Below are 13,169 nucleotides of genomic sequence, written 5' to 3' on the forward strand. Positions count from 1 at the left end.
GTGCCTTGCTCAGCTTGGCTCCCTGACAGCCACACCCTCCCGGGGCTGGTTCAGTAACTTACTAGCCAGGGGTGGGGCTGGGAAGGGGAGAAAACGCAGAAGGTCTGGAATACAGGTGGCTTAGGGATCAGGGAGAACCTAGGTCTGACTCCCATCTCCAACCTCTCACAGGTGTGACCCAAGGCAGCTGAGCCATTGGACCTCAGTTTCCACATCCATAAAATGGGAGCAATGATATCCACCTGAAAGGACTAGTGTAAGGATTAAACAAGATACTGTAAATATCATGTGAGGCACAAAGTAGGGACTCAAAAATGGTAGCGATTATTATTAGTCATATAAGCACTAGATTTAGGATTATAAAGAGATTTTTTAAAACATCATTTCACTTAATCCTTACAACAACTCTGTATGGCAAGTATTATTACTCCCATTTTACAGATGAGGACACTGAGGTCCAGGGACTCTGGGGCAATGGCAGGAGTCCAGTGATCTTCTCACTCCCAGCCCAGTGCTTGTCCCAGACCCTGTCTTACATGCCATCTTCCCAGGGCAGTGAGAAGAACCCCCTGGGTAGGACTGGGAGGGGGACGGGAGAAGAGGTGACCCCCTCTCCTCTCTGACAAACACAGCTGACAGGCCCAGAACCAGCACTGCATCCAGCCCAGGAGGGAAGGCCTAGCTGGTGGTACCACTGACCAGTCCTGAGTGCATATGGCATTGCTGCCAGTCCTGCCCTGCCTCCCACTCAGCCTGGCTTGACTCTGACCCACGTGGTGCCTCCGGAAATTCACTCACTGATGCCCATGTGCATGTTGGCCTCCATGCTGGGCTGTGAGCTCTTTAAGGCAGCACCTGGTCTTGTTAGTGCTGGCATCTGAATGCCCAGCCCCTAGCCCGGAGCCGGCTAAGCAGCTCAGCTGAGCTGCTAAAAGCCTCAGATTCCAGACCTGAGATGGAACCCTGGCTCTGCCACTTACTTGCATGACTTGGGCATGTTCTTTAACCTTTGAGAATCTCAGTTTCCTCATCTTGGAATAACAACAGTCGCTATGTAACAGGGTTACAATGAGACCCACAGTAAACACCAGGATGTTAACTAACATGGTGAACATGGTTAAGTTCTTACACGTCAGATACTGTTCTAAGCCTTTGATATGTATTAAATCTCCTAATCCAAAGGTCACACAGCTAGGTGGTGGGCTGGCTCTGAAACCCCCATAACATAACACTCCTCTGAATGTCAGGTTCTTGGTAGGTTGTGAGCACTCCTTTCGTGGGAGATAGTCTCAGAGATGGTCAGAAAGCAGTTCCAAGATGAATCAATGAATGAACCTCTCTGGGTCTAATTTCATTTCCATCCGCAAGCATTTATTACTGAGTACTGGTCTGTGTACAGCCTAGCTGAGTTATTTGATGTTTCTGTGACATATAAAGTAAAAAAAGAAAAACACATTTTCTCAAAAGCAAGACCTCCTCACCTCTCTACGGGAGGGTAACAGGATCCAGACTGCTGGAGTGAAAGGCAGTGAACCAACCCGGGAAGTTCCCCACGCCCCTCCTCCTCCTTCAGAGAAGGTTCCAGATGGAAGGCGCCAGCCCCTCAGGAGGAGAGGGGACGGAAATGGCCAAAGGTGTGGGCTGCGCCTGGCCCTCCAGGGTGCTGCGGGAGGTGGCTGTGTGGAAGGGCCCCTGGGCACCCAGGCACCTCGTGCAGAACTGTTTGTTTTGGCAACGCCTGAGGAGGGGGTGGATGGGGAGGGCGGGGAGCTCACAGGGGCTGAGCAGCCTCCAGGAGTCCTGGCATCTGTCGGTATGGAGGGCAGGGGGAGGCAGGGCCCTCAGTCCTCCCACACTGCACCCCCGCCCTCCGGCCAGGCCGCAAAGGCAGGCCCCCAAACTAAACAAGGAGAGGTCTCCTCAGCCAGCTCCAGGGAAGCTCTTTTCTAAGCAGCAAAACCCTTGTTTCAGAGAAAAGAGTGAATGGTTTTCAGAGAAGCCCACTGACCATGTGAGGCAAGTAAAGTGGATCTGATGCGGGGGTCGGGGGTGTGGGGAGACAGACACAACATACTGCCTGGTCACCCCTCCTCACACCCCCTGACACCTCCCTGACAGCCCCCAGAAGCCCCAGGCTCCCGAGGCACAAATGAGCTTCAGCTCCCACCCACACTGCCCACTGGCCTTTCAGGGACAGGCCCTTCACCCCCAGGGCATCTCCCAACTCAGCTATGGAAGGACCTCCTGGTTCATTCAGAACCCGTGACTTGGGGCAGGTCATTTCCCTGCAGGCCCTCGGCTGAGCCCCCATCTGTAAAACGAGGAGGTTGGACTAACAGATCCAGAGCCCCCTCTGGCTCTAAGACTCAACTCAAATCCACCCATGGAAAGACCTGTGTGGGGCCTGTGAGGGGCACAAAGACAGTTAAAGCAAGATCTTTGCCCTCCAAAAACTCACAGCCCCTGCTCCAAACCGCCAGGCAAGACACACGTGTGGTCATGCGTGCACGCATGCACGCACGCACGCACACAAGAGCTACGAGTCTGTGCACAAAAATGTTGCAAGACTGGCAGGAGAGAGACTCTCACACACCCAGGGGACCCGCACTGAAGTGGAAACGGCTTGGTCTCTCACACAGCCATCTACCAGCGCCAGGCACTGAGCAACCCAGAAGAGCATGACACGTCCCCATCCAGCTGAGCTAGCGTTGTCTGGGCCGGGGTTGAATCACACAAATGATGCACCGTGATCCTTTTTGGTTTTGTGACACATTATGTTCATGCTCACTGTTTTGAAAATACTTGAATGTGTAATTTAGGAAACACTTATAATGTGTTACTCTGCGGCACACTTTAAAAAAATAAACAAATGCATAATAAATAAATGATTATATGTGCAAACTTTGTTCAAAGAAACCCTCCCACATACACACACACGAGTAGGCAAACTGCCTCGTGCCAGGGCAAAGGTATGTGGAAAGTATATTGGGAGCCCACGCCCTGACCAAGCTGGCCTTGTTTATGCATCTGCCAAGGGGGAGGGCAGGAGCTGGGCTAGATCATCTCCACTGCGGCCACTTCCAGCTCTGACCCTGTGTGACAAGGACTCCGGAAATCAGCAGGCTCCAGCTGGCTGGCAGGGCAGTATGGGGGCAGGCCTCACCCTCATCCACACATTTCAGACTCCCCATCTCTCTTCACCAAATACAGTGACCCACTTTGGCCTCTGCTGCTGCTAAAAGAAGAGGCAGTTTCCAAGCTCTGCGCCTCAGTTTCCCTCTGAGGTAACAGTGGAAATGGAGGGGGTGAAGCATAGCTGATGGAGGATGCAGGTGCAAGAAGACAAGTCACACGCAGAGCCTCCAGGCTGTCTGGAGGTCCTCAGCCCGGGCCCCTGTTCTCTCTCTATCTCTGTCTCTTACCCTGATGCTGATGGCCTTGGCCTGGGAGCAGCCCTGCTGGCCCTCACCCAGGTTCACAGGCCCCTGCCACCCCATGCCAAAGTAACCCAATTCTTCTCGGTCAAATGACACTTGGAGGTGGGGCTAGGGAGCCCCAAGGCGGGAGAGGGTGATGATTACTGGCTCCCAGGGTGCTGAGGCCCAGACGAAAGGGTCATGGCCCAGATTCATCTCAGCATAATTCCTGAACACCCACTGTGTTCAAGATCCTACCAGGCAATTAAGGGGCCTGAGAATGTGAGGATGACATTTTAATTACCTTAAGGTTTAAACAGTACCTCCTCAGAGAGGCCTCCCCTGCCGACCTAACTAAGGTGGGCTCCCCCATTCCTCATCCCAGCTCCTTTCCTCTTAAGTAGTGTCCATCTCAATTCTGTTCTGGTTAGTCCACCCATTTTTCTGTCTGTCTCCCCATCAGAATGCCAGCTGCTCATAGGCAGGGCCATGGGCTCTCCTGCACAGGGGCACCTGGCACCTTATACAGAGTAGGTCCTCAGTAGTAGTTGAATGAATGAATGAATGAATGAATGAATGAATGACTATACCACCAGACAAGCCAGAAGTGGCATAATGGCATAAAAGAGATACAGAAGGCACTGGGGAAGCAGAGAAGGGAGTGAGCACATCCATGAGGCTCCATGGAGGAGGTATAACATTATGAACCTGGCCTTGAAGTGGGTGAGGGAGGAGGCATTGCTGCTGGAAAGTACAGCAGCAGCACAAACCTGGAGTCAGGCTCGGACAGCGCATGCAGGGCAGCAAGACAGCCTGAGGGCTGATGAGCCCCCCTGGGCCCTGATGGGCACCCTCTCCCCTGGCCCACTGGCCTACTGCTCAACATTGGTGTCACTCTGCGCTGACAAGGTCAGGACTATAGAAATACCTGAACACAAGTCAGCAGTGTGGTGAGCAGGGGTCACTTCCAATCAGGCCATGGCTGTGGCACTCATGGGACTGCCCCGCTTTCATCTTTTCTAGTGTCCACCCCAGATGATTGGCTCTGGTTCTACAGCTGTGCCACCACTGGGTGACTGAGAGGCAACTGCCAACCCTGTCATGACAAAGACCTTTTATTCCTGTCCGGCTCCCCCAGGTCTCAAAAGAATTTCTCTCCAACTACACTTAGACCATGATTTTTTAAATGGAAATGCTAAGGCATATCTGTCCATTAAAGCTTCTGCTCAGCATACGGAAACTAGTAGTTCACAGAGGCCGACAGAACACCAGCCCAGAAAAGATGTTTTGGTCAATTTTGGAAGGTTATGATGTCTCCGTGACTCAGTTTCTGCAGGCCAGGAAATGGGGCAGGAACAGGGGAAGTAAGTGACATGGCCAGAGAGAGGAAGATGGGTGGGAAACCCCACAGATCCTGAATCTCCAGATCCAAGTAGGATTTCCCTGCTGCCCACACAGTCCTCCTCTAGGGAAGATGAGGTTGGGGCTCAAGGGGGGAGGGGAGGTTGGCAGCTGAAATTCAGGCTTTCACCATAGAGCTTTAGATCCTGACTTGGTGCAAACTGGTGAGGGGAAGGGTTGGGGACAGCAAGGAGGACTGTGAGCTTGACACCGTTTCTGTTCTTGGCAGAGGTCTAGGGCTGGAGTAACTGCCGGGGGGCAGATGATGGCCCCTGGAGCCTGTGTGCTTCCCAAGAAAATAGGCAGCTCCAAACGAGCCCAAGTTTATAAAGACAGCGTTAGCATCTTCAAGCAAAAAAATCTGGGGGATACACACCAGTCTTTCCACTGGAGAGTTGTGGTGATGAGCCTTTAACATTCCAGGATTTATATTTGTATGTGCATTGACTTTTAAAAAAAATAAAGTCTCATGTGTGTGTTTTAAGCTTTTGTTTAAGTGTGGTTCGGTAGAAAACTTTATGAGCCTTACGGGGAAAGGCAATAAAAGATCCTTGTCGTAACAAGGCGGAAACAGCTCAGCCAGGACTTCGGGTGTCTTCTGCCCACAAGGCACCTCTAAGGAAGGACTCTTTCTAGCTGTCCTGGATCTGACAAAGTTCCCGTTTAAGTCACTCTGTGGGAGCCGCACGGCAAATACAGGCAGGGCTGGGCCTTACCCATCTCAGGAGCTCCAGGGCTCAGCCCAGTGCCCGACACACAATAGGTGCTAAATAAAGGCTTAGAGAAGGAACCAGGGAGAGGATCACATGGTGGGGTGGTGAGCGTGCAGGTCTCCTAGGAAGAGGTGAGGGTGAGGGAGAGAAAGGGGGCAACAGAAAGAACCTGCAGAAAACAGCTGACTGGGTGGAGCCACCCTTAGGCCTTTGTCTTAGGGGAAGGCAGCCAGCTGGGTGGCCAGGAAAGGTCACAGCTGGCCCTGCCTGCAGGATTTCCCAGAGTAGAAGGCCGCAGGGCCTGGCCTGTCTCAGGCAGCTGGGCCATGGCCCACATCGCCTGCTCTCCCTGAGACCAGTCTGATGAGGAGGACTTCAGATCTGTGTCAAGCAAGAGCTGAGTCAGACTTTGGGGGAGGCGGCTGCCAGGGGGCAGGGCAGACAGGTCAGGCCTCATTCTCTCAGGGGTGCTTCACCAGCCCCAGGCCAGGCAGGGGCAGCCTCCTCATCCTCCCGCCCCCGCACTCCCACCCTCACCAAGGGCAGAGGAGAAAGGCAGGCTCCCAGGGTGCTGAAACGCAGGAGAAAGCAAGGCCCTGAGAAGGCTCCCTGGCAGACAGGATGCAGCTGGTAGCTGTGTGCTAGGAGACCACCTGTTTTGCCCCGAGTTTCCTCCCTGCCAGGGATCCATGCAGACAGGCTCTGGCAGTAGGGAGGAGGCGGAGGACGAGGCAGCAGCAGCAAACCTAGGGCAGCAGGAGGTATCTGTTTTCAGCACAGCCACCAAAGGGACAGGGAAGGAGCCCTGTGGGCTCAGCTCCCAGCTGCTGGAAAAGGCATCCTCTCAGTTTCAACCCACTTGGGGTCAAGAACTGCTGAGGCTGGCAGCCCTGTGTGGGGGACTGGATGCTATTTGCTTGCCGGTGAGCATCCTGTTGCTGTGGTGACCCAGGGAAGCACCAGCAGGAGCCAGCCACAAGGCCAGGAGCAGAGCCCTCCCTGCTATAGCCCTGGCCTTGACCCTCCCAGCTAGGAAAACAGGAAAGGTGGAATCACTCCTCCACCTTCCCTGGATCCATGTGGACCGCAAAGATGCATGAGACTTCATCCTGCCCTCAGGAGGGCGCAAGACTTGCCCAGAAACAAGAATACAAAATCAGAAAGTGATGAAGGCCGTAAGAGGCATGAACAAGGAGCTTTAAAGGGCTTTAAAGGAAAGAAAGAGCTTGCCCTGTCGGGGAACATAGGGGAAAAACTCAAAAGGGCTTCTGGGAGGAAGATGGCATTAAACAACAAGCAAGCACACACACACCCCGACCCCCACCCCGTGGAAACGCCAGCTGCATGGTTAGCTCCAGAACCAAGAGGTCAGAAACCGAGAGCTACTTGGTTCAGGCTGCTCCCTCCAGCTGTCTGCTTTCCCCGACCCAGTCCGTCCCTTCTTACCTGCTCCCCAACTGCCCATCTTTCTAACCCTCAGTGTCCCACTTGGCTGCCCAGGCCTGCCTCATACCTGTCAGGCGGCTCTCTGCCCAGCCCCCAGTATCACAATGTCCCTACTGACCTTGGCCCCCAGGTCTGTGGCTTCACCCTCAACCCATCTCAGCTTAGCTTTTCTGTTCTGGACCCATTTGGATACTACCTTGTGGTGGGAAATTCTTACCAAATCCCAGCACATACCTCACCTGGAGACCTGGAATGACAAGGTAGCCTGCTTCAGGCCTAGGAATTATCTATGGCAGTTTCCAAGGTCCCTGGTCCCTGGGCAGTTTCTCGGAGCACCAGGATGCTGGTGCTCAGAAAGGGCCAACAGGTCAGGTTCTAGACCCAGTGCCAGAATTGGTCTTGGGAGCCAGCAGAAGGCTGCAGCCCAGGACTTACCCCAGGGCCCCTGGTGCTGAGCACAATCAGGACCGCCTTGTCCAACTGCTCTTCTTTCATGTGTTATGTTCTTTAAAAGGTAACACATGCTAAATAGAGAAAAAGTACACAATTAAAAAAAAAAGAAAAAAATTAAAGTCACCCAAATCCTATCACCCAACAATAACACGTTGAGGGATTTGTCTTTCTGTTCTTTTCAATGCGCACATGTACTGCTGGGATCACACAGTACACAGAATCCAAACTCTCAACATTAGTATGTCCTTGATCCTGTTTTTATTTTAAGCTGCTGGACCAGTGGTTTGCAGCCCTTGCTGCTCATCCCATTCACCTGTGAAAGCTCTGTACAAATGCTGATGCCCCGGTTCCACCCTAGATACCAACTCAGGAAACAAATGAAATCCAGGATAAATATAACATTTCCAAAAAATCCTGTAGTTTTTGGTTCACATAGAATCATTCAATAAATATTTATTGGGCACTTACTACATGCTTAGCATCGTACAGGATGTATTTATTTCTTCATAACAGAAAGCTTACATTCTTCATTCATTCACTCATTCAAGAAAATTGAGCTTCTCCTAAGTGCCAGACCCCATGCAAAGAAACAGACACACAAAGTCAGTAAGATAGGCTCTCGAGGTCAGAGCTGGTAAGGGTGACAGAGCATGTAAGGAGATAACAGAAACCAAGGTACAACTGCAAGGATCGCGATCATGTAGGATCTCAGGAACACAAATGGGGGGGTGGGTCTCACTTGGTCTGCAGAAAGTCCTGAAGTCTGCTCCGAGTCTAGGCATGAGCAGGGGTTAGCCAGGCAAAGGAAAACAGGGGAGCAAGGTCCCGGAGGTGCGCAGGCTGGGAGAAACACAGGCAGTGCTGCTGGAGTGCAGCATGCAAGGCAGGAGGCATCCAGAAACCAAGCCAAAGCAGAGGTGGGGGCAGGGTGTGGAAGGCAAGGCCAGTGAAACAGGGGGGACATTACTCCCAAGAGATGCAAGAAACCTGAAGAGGTGCAGCGGAAGGACATGCAGTTTTTTGATCGCTCCCTCTGGAATCCGTGCATAGGGTGGTTTGAGGGGCCTGCACTGGCAGCAGGAAGACCAGTTAGAGGCTGCTGCATTAACTCAGCAGAGAAAATAAGGGCCTGGACTCCAATTGTATCGAGTGTCTACTGTTTGGCAGGCAGAGTTTTAGTGGGATGGAGTTGAGAGGTGGATTTGAGAGGTTGTTGAGTCACACATTTAGATAATTTCTAATCTTTCACACTGGGATGAAAGTCTTCATACATAAAGCTTTGCACACACTTTGGTTTATTTTCCCATGATGGTGTCCTCGTTGTAAAATTTCTAGATCAAACGTAGGGACATCTTTAAGGTTCTTGACTTCTTTTGCCAAATTGCTTTTCAGAAAGACTGTACCCAGTTTCACTTTCACCAGTGAAATACACAAGAGGGCTTGTGAGACCCTCTTCAGCTCCCAAAACAAAGGCAGAGGTCAGCTCACATCTATCCCACTGCTAGGAATGAAGGCTCACCAGAGACTGAATCTCTGCTCGGCCCCAAACAAAATGACTGTGCCCAGGGAAAGGTTTCCAGGCTGCACAAACAGGGCACTGGGCTGAAGGGCATGTGGCTATGGAGCTGGGGCAGGACAGGAAAGGGACACTCTCTCCCTGCTCCAACCCATCTTCCTGCTGCCAGGAACCTTCTCTACAGTGATTGTGTCACTTTCCTGCTCAAAGACTTTCTGTAGCTCCCCACTGCCTACAAAATAAAAGCCAAACTCTTCAGCATGGAAATTAAGCTTTTTCAAGAATATGATCTTCAACACACATTTCTATTCGCTCATTTATTCATTTAACAAGTTTCTGAGTACCTGCCATTTGCCAGGTACTGTACAAAACAAAATCCTTGCTCTCACGGAGCTTACACTCTAGAGGGAGAGACAAACGATGCACAGGTCAATATAGATGTGCCAAGTATTTATGTCTTCTGCTCAAAATGAAGCAGAAATATAAAGGCATGAGAGGGGGCACAACTGCAGGGAGGGAAGCCAGGGAAGGCAGGTGTAGAGGCCAGAATGGAGCGAGGAGTGAGCCACGCAGACATCTGGACTCCCTTCCACTACACTCAGGCCACACCCGAGCCAGCAGCCCTGCACGGACTTCTACTAGTCTGCACGCCTTCACTATTGGTCTCTGCTGAAGATCCCCTCCTCCACCTGTTGAAACTGAACCCTTCTGTGCCCAGCTTGAATGTCACCTCTTCTGTGAAGCCCTCCTCATTGCCCAAGCCAGCCCTGCTCCCAGCACTTCACTTCCATCTCCTGGTCCGCACGACTGCAAGTACACGGAGGCCACGCACGGTCTTTCAGCTCTGTTTCTGTAATGCCTCATGCACAAGAACAAGAGAATGTCTGTGTTGGCACTTATGGACTGTCTGGCCTCCAAACATGCCCTCTCCAGACTACACTGAGTTACTAAAAGGCGGAACTGCCTTACTCAGTTCTGGTTCACCCAGTTTGTGCAGCTTTGAGTCTGACACATAGAGATTTGCCAAGGAAGGAGGCATGTGTGCAAGTTATCAAAGAGAGCAGGCACATTACAGCCAGGGAAAAATTCTTATTAGCGCATGCAAATGAAAATACTCTCTATCTTTTGTGGTGAGACTGGCAGTTGTCTACCCAAATCCATTCTCCCTTCCTTCTTGGCAAGTGGCAGCCCTGGTGGACTACATTTCCCAGCCTCCCTTGCAGACAGGGTGGCCATGTGATTACGTTCTTGCCAATGGAATGTGAGCTGTAGGGACCTGAGCCATAAAGGACCAGGGCCTAAGGACAGCAGGCTTGCCTCCTACACGTCCTCTTGTCCCTTCCCTTGGTTGGAATCCAACCTGCAATCATGGGGACAATGATGTCCTGTGATGGAGCAGCACCTCCAAAGGAACTGGATCCCAGAATGACCACAAGCAGCAGAGGCGCCCCTCTAACCTGGTCTGTTCATGTCAGGGACATAAAGGCCACTACATGAGACAGAAAAATCAATTTCTTATTCTTTGAGCCATTGTATCATTAGGCCCCTTCCATACAGCGGGATAGCTTTACGTGAATAAATGCACCGGCCTTCACAGGGCAAGCTGAGCACCAGTGGGATGTACGTCTTCATCATCGTCAAATACCTTTCTCAGAGCCTGTGGGGGAAGGGTGAGTCCTGACCCCCAGTTAAACCACTAAGATCTAGGAGTCAGGAGAGAAGAAGAAGTGAAGGGGGTGTACAAGTCAGGGCAAATGCTCCATGAGGAACTCATAATGAGGCACAAGCAGGGGTGAGAGTGGGAAAAGGCAGCATGCGAGCCAAAGTAGGGGACCAGAAAGACAAATCTGGTCCCCAAAGGTATGAAAGTCTGACTCTCACTGGTGAGAAAGGGTTAAGGGATGCAAAACCAAATGCACATCAACATTTATTCTAGCCCCTCGATGGGTCCCCTCACATTCAGCCTGCTGGCTGTCATGGGGCAGAGGTCGGGAAGAACAAGAGAAATGGGGAAGGGGTTGGCCCAGGGGATGGTGGGCATCATCTCGCTGACACCACCTCCCAAAGAGGAACCAGGAAGCGGGTCTTTGTCAGCCTCAGGAGCCCGCTGAGATCAGCAGTTCTGCTGTAACTCTGGGTCTGCTACACCCAGCACCACCACCCCTTCGTTCCACTTCTGGACACTCTCACTGTGAGCTTGGGAGCCCCCTCCGAGGACAGAAGACAGCCGCTGCTTTTCCCACCCCACAGGGGCCTCAGTCATCTGCAAAACCATCCCAGGTCCACCCTGCCTGACAGCTTTGTCTCTATAACAATCACCACATGTTCATGTTCATGCCAGGCACTGGGCTCAGGGCTAGTAGGAAACAGTGAAGGCAGAGGCCCTGCAGAAAGGAAGCACAGACCAGGGGAAGGTACCTGGACTCTGGAGCCAAGCAGACGAGGATTTATACTCTGACCCCACCCATTAACTGGCCTGGTGACCCTAAGCAAGCTTGAGTTCATGAATCTGTAAAACAGAGATAATGGTGCCACCTCACAGGCCCGCTGGAAGGCGCAACTCACTACGGCACAGGGAAGATACTCCACAAATGACTGATTTCCTTCTATTGCCCCTAAACGTCTTCCTTGTTGGCTTGCCACAATCCATCAAATTCTGACCACTGGACCTGTCCTTCAGGATTAAGGCTCTGTCATGAAATGTCCTTGTGGAGTAAGATGTCACCTGCAAGAGGCAATTAAGCGTTCTGGGCAGGCCAGCAGCCAGCCATACAGACTGTCTTGAGGTTCGATGTTAAAGCTCCCAGGTAGACAGAAGTTGCTCTGAAGTGGCAGGTATGGCTGCAGAGCCCTGAAGGAGAAGATGTTATAGAAATATGATGTGTCAAGGACACTAAATCTCAAGATCAGGAAACTCCAGGTGGACAGAAGAGAAGATGCTGAAAAGCTGAAGGCAGAACAGCTCAGACGTGCCTCATAAGAAGAGAAAACAAAGAAAAGCAGAAAAAGAAAGAAGCAGGGAGGTGCAAGACCTCTAAAGGAGAAATAGGAGAGAGTTACCTGGGTGGCCCCAGCCTCCCATGGTAGTGGCCCTTCTCAGAGGCACTCAGCCATCATACCCTGGCCACACTCCAGGTCCCTCCTCCCAGCTGCTACATCCTGTTCTTGGTACCATGTGGTTCCTACGTGTCCATCACCACCCTCACCCCACCAGCCAGGTACATTCTAAAGGAGGAGGAAGCCAAAAGCTTTGACCTTGCTGTCTGGAAAGGGCTTTTGGAATCTTGCCCATAAAATATGCTGGAGGTCAGGAAGGAGGCAGAATGCACCTGAGCAGCAGAGGACAACACTGAGCACCTCGGGGGCTGTGTTTCAGGGCCTGGCCACACATGTGAGATGACTGGGGTAAGGCCCATGTCCTCTGACCCTCACCAAGCTGTAAGACAGGTCATTGATGCTCACCCCAGACTCGAATCCCAGAAGCAGTAACAGGAAAACTTTACCAAATAAAAGCAGATCTACTTGTGCAGAGCCAGTAGTTGGGAAACACAAAGGAGACCTGCCTAGGCTCACCCAAGCTCCTTGAGCACAGACCCCCTTACAAGGCCACGGTGAGGGGCAACAAGGCAGCATACAGGAACATCCTCTGCAGAGGACCAGGCCAACGAGAGGAAGGAGTTCCTTCATTAGAACCATCCAAGGTTTGCCTTGTTGAAGGAAAGCCCGGCTGACTGCCTGGCAGGGGTGCTGAGTGGAGCAACTCCACGCTTGACAGGTAGCTGGAAAAGCTGAGGGCTTTTCCAACTCTAATTCCTGGCCATAATGTGACAGAGTTGAGAACATAATCTCCTCCAGGTCTTGCAACATTCCAATCAGTTGTCCCCTGCTCCCACAACCTCCTGCAGTTTACAAAAGGGCTCCCACCGATACCAACTCACTTGATGTGTGGCAGGAGCTCTAGAGCCACACCACACCGCTCGGCATCATGGAGTCAGCAGCACTGTCACCTGAAGTCAGTAAGGCAAAGCGAAAGTCAAAGGACAATCAATGCGTCTGTGCAAACATCTGTAGCCCTAAGGAGCCCAGAATAGGTGTGCCCACTCTAATCAGCCCCCCCCCGAAGCCCAGGGTGGAAGTGCCAGCTTCCATGCCAGGGTCCAGAGACCTGGCCAGGTGGCTGTGTGGCCCATTCCAGAGGGGGCTGGGCTCACACTGCTGCCCAGC

General features: G+C 52.0%; 1 protein-coding gene across 3 annotated transcripts in view; it reads right to left on the minus strand.

Annotated features, from left to right (window-relative positions):
- UBTD1 (ubiquitin domain containing 1) overlaps positions 1 to 13,169 on the minus strand; it is a 48,634-nt gene that overhangs the window by 13,773 nt on the left and 21,692 nt on the right. The window contains exon 2 of one of the 3 annotated variants that reach the window (XM_032491167.1): positions 12,884 to 12,952. The exons of 1 other annotated variant lie outside the window; for it this stretch is intronic. Coding sequence is in view for 1 of the 2 variants with exons in the window: in XM_006185095.3 (XP_006185157.2) it covers positions 7,412 to 7,499 (88 nt within the window). In the remaining variant the exon portion in view is untranslated. Of the gene's footprint in view, positions 1 to 7,411; positions 7,501 to 12,883; positions 12,953 to 13,169 lie in introns of those variants that run through there. One more of the 3 variants, XM_006185095.3, reaches the window with a different exon arrangement.

This window comes from Camelus ferus, chromosome 11, assembly GCF_009834535.1.
Source record: "Camelus ferus isolate YT-003-E chromosome 11, BCGSAC_Cfer_1.0, whole genome shotgun sequence".
In the NCBI taxonomy this organism is placed as follows: domain Eukaryota; kingdom Metazoa; phylum Chordata; class Mammalia; order Artiodactyla; family Camelidae; genus Camelus; species Camelus ferus.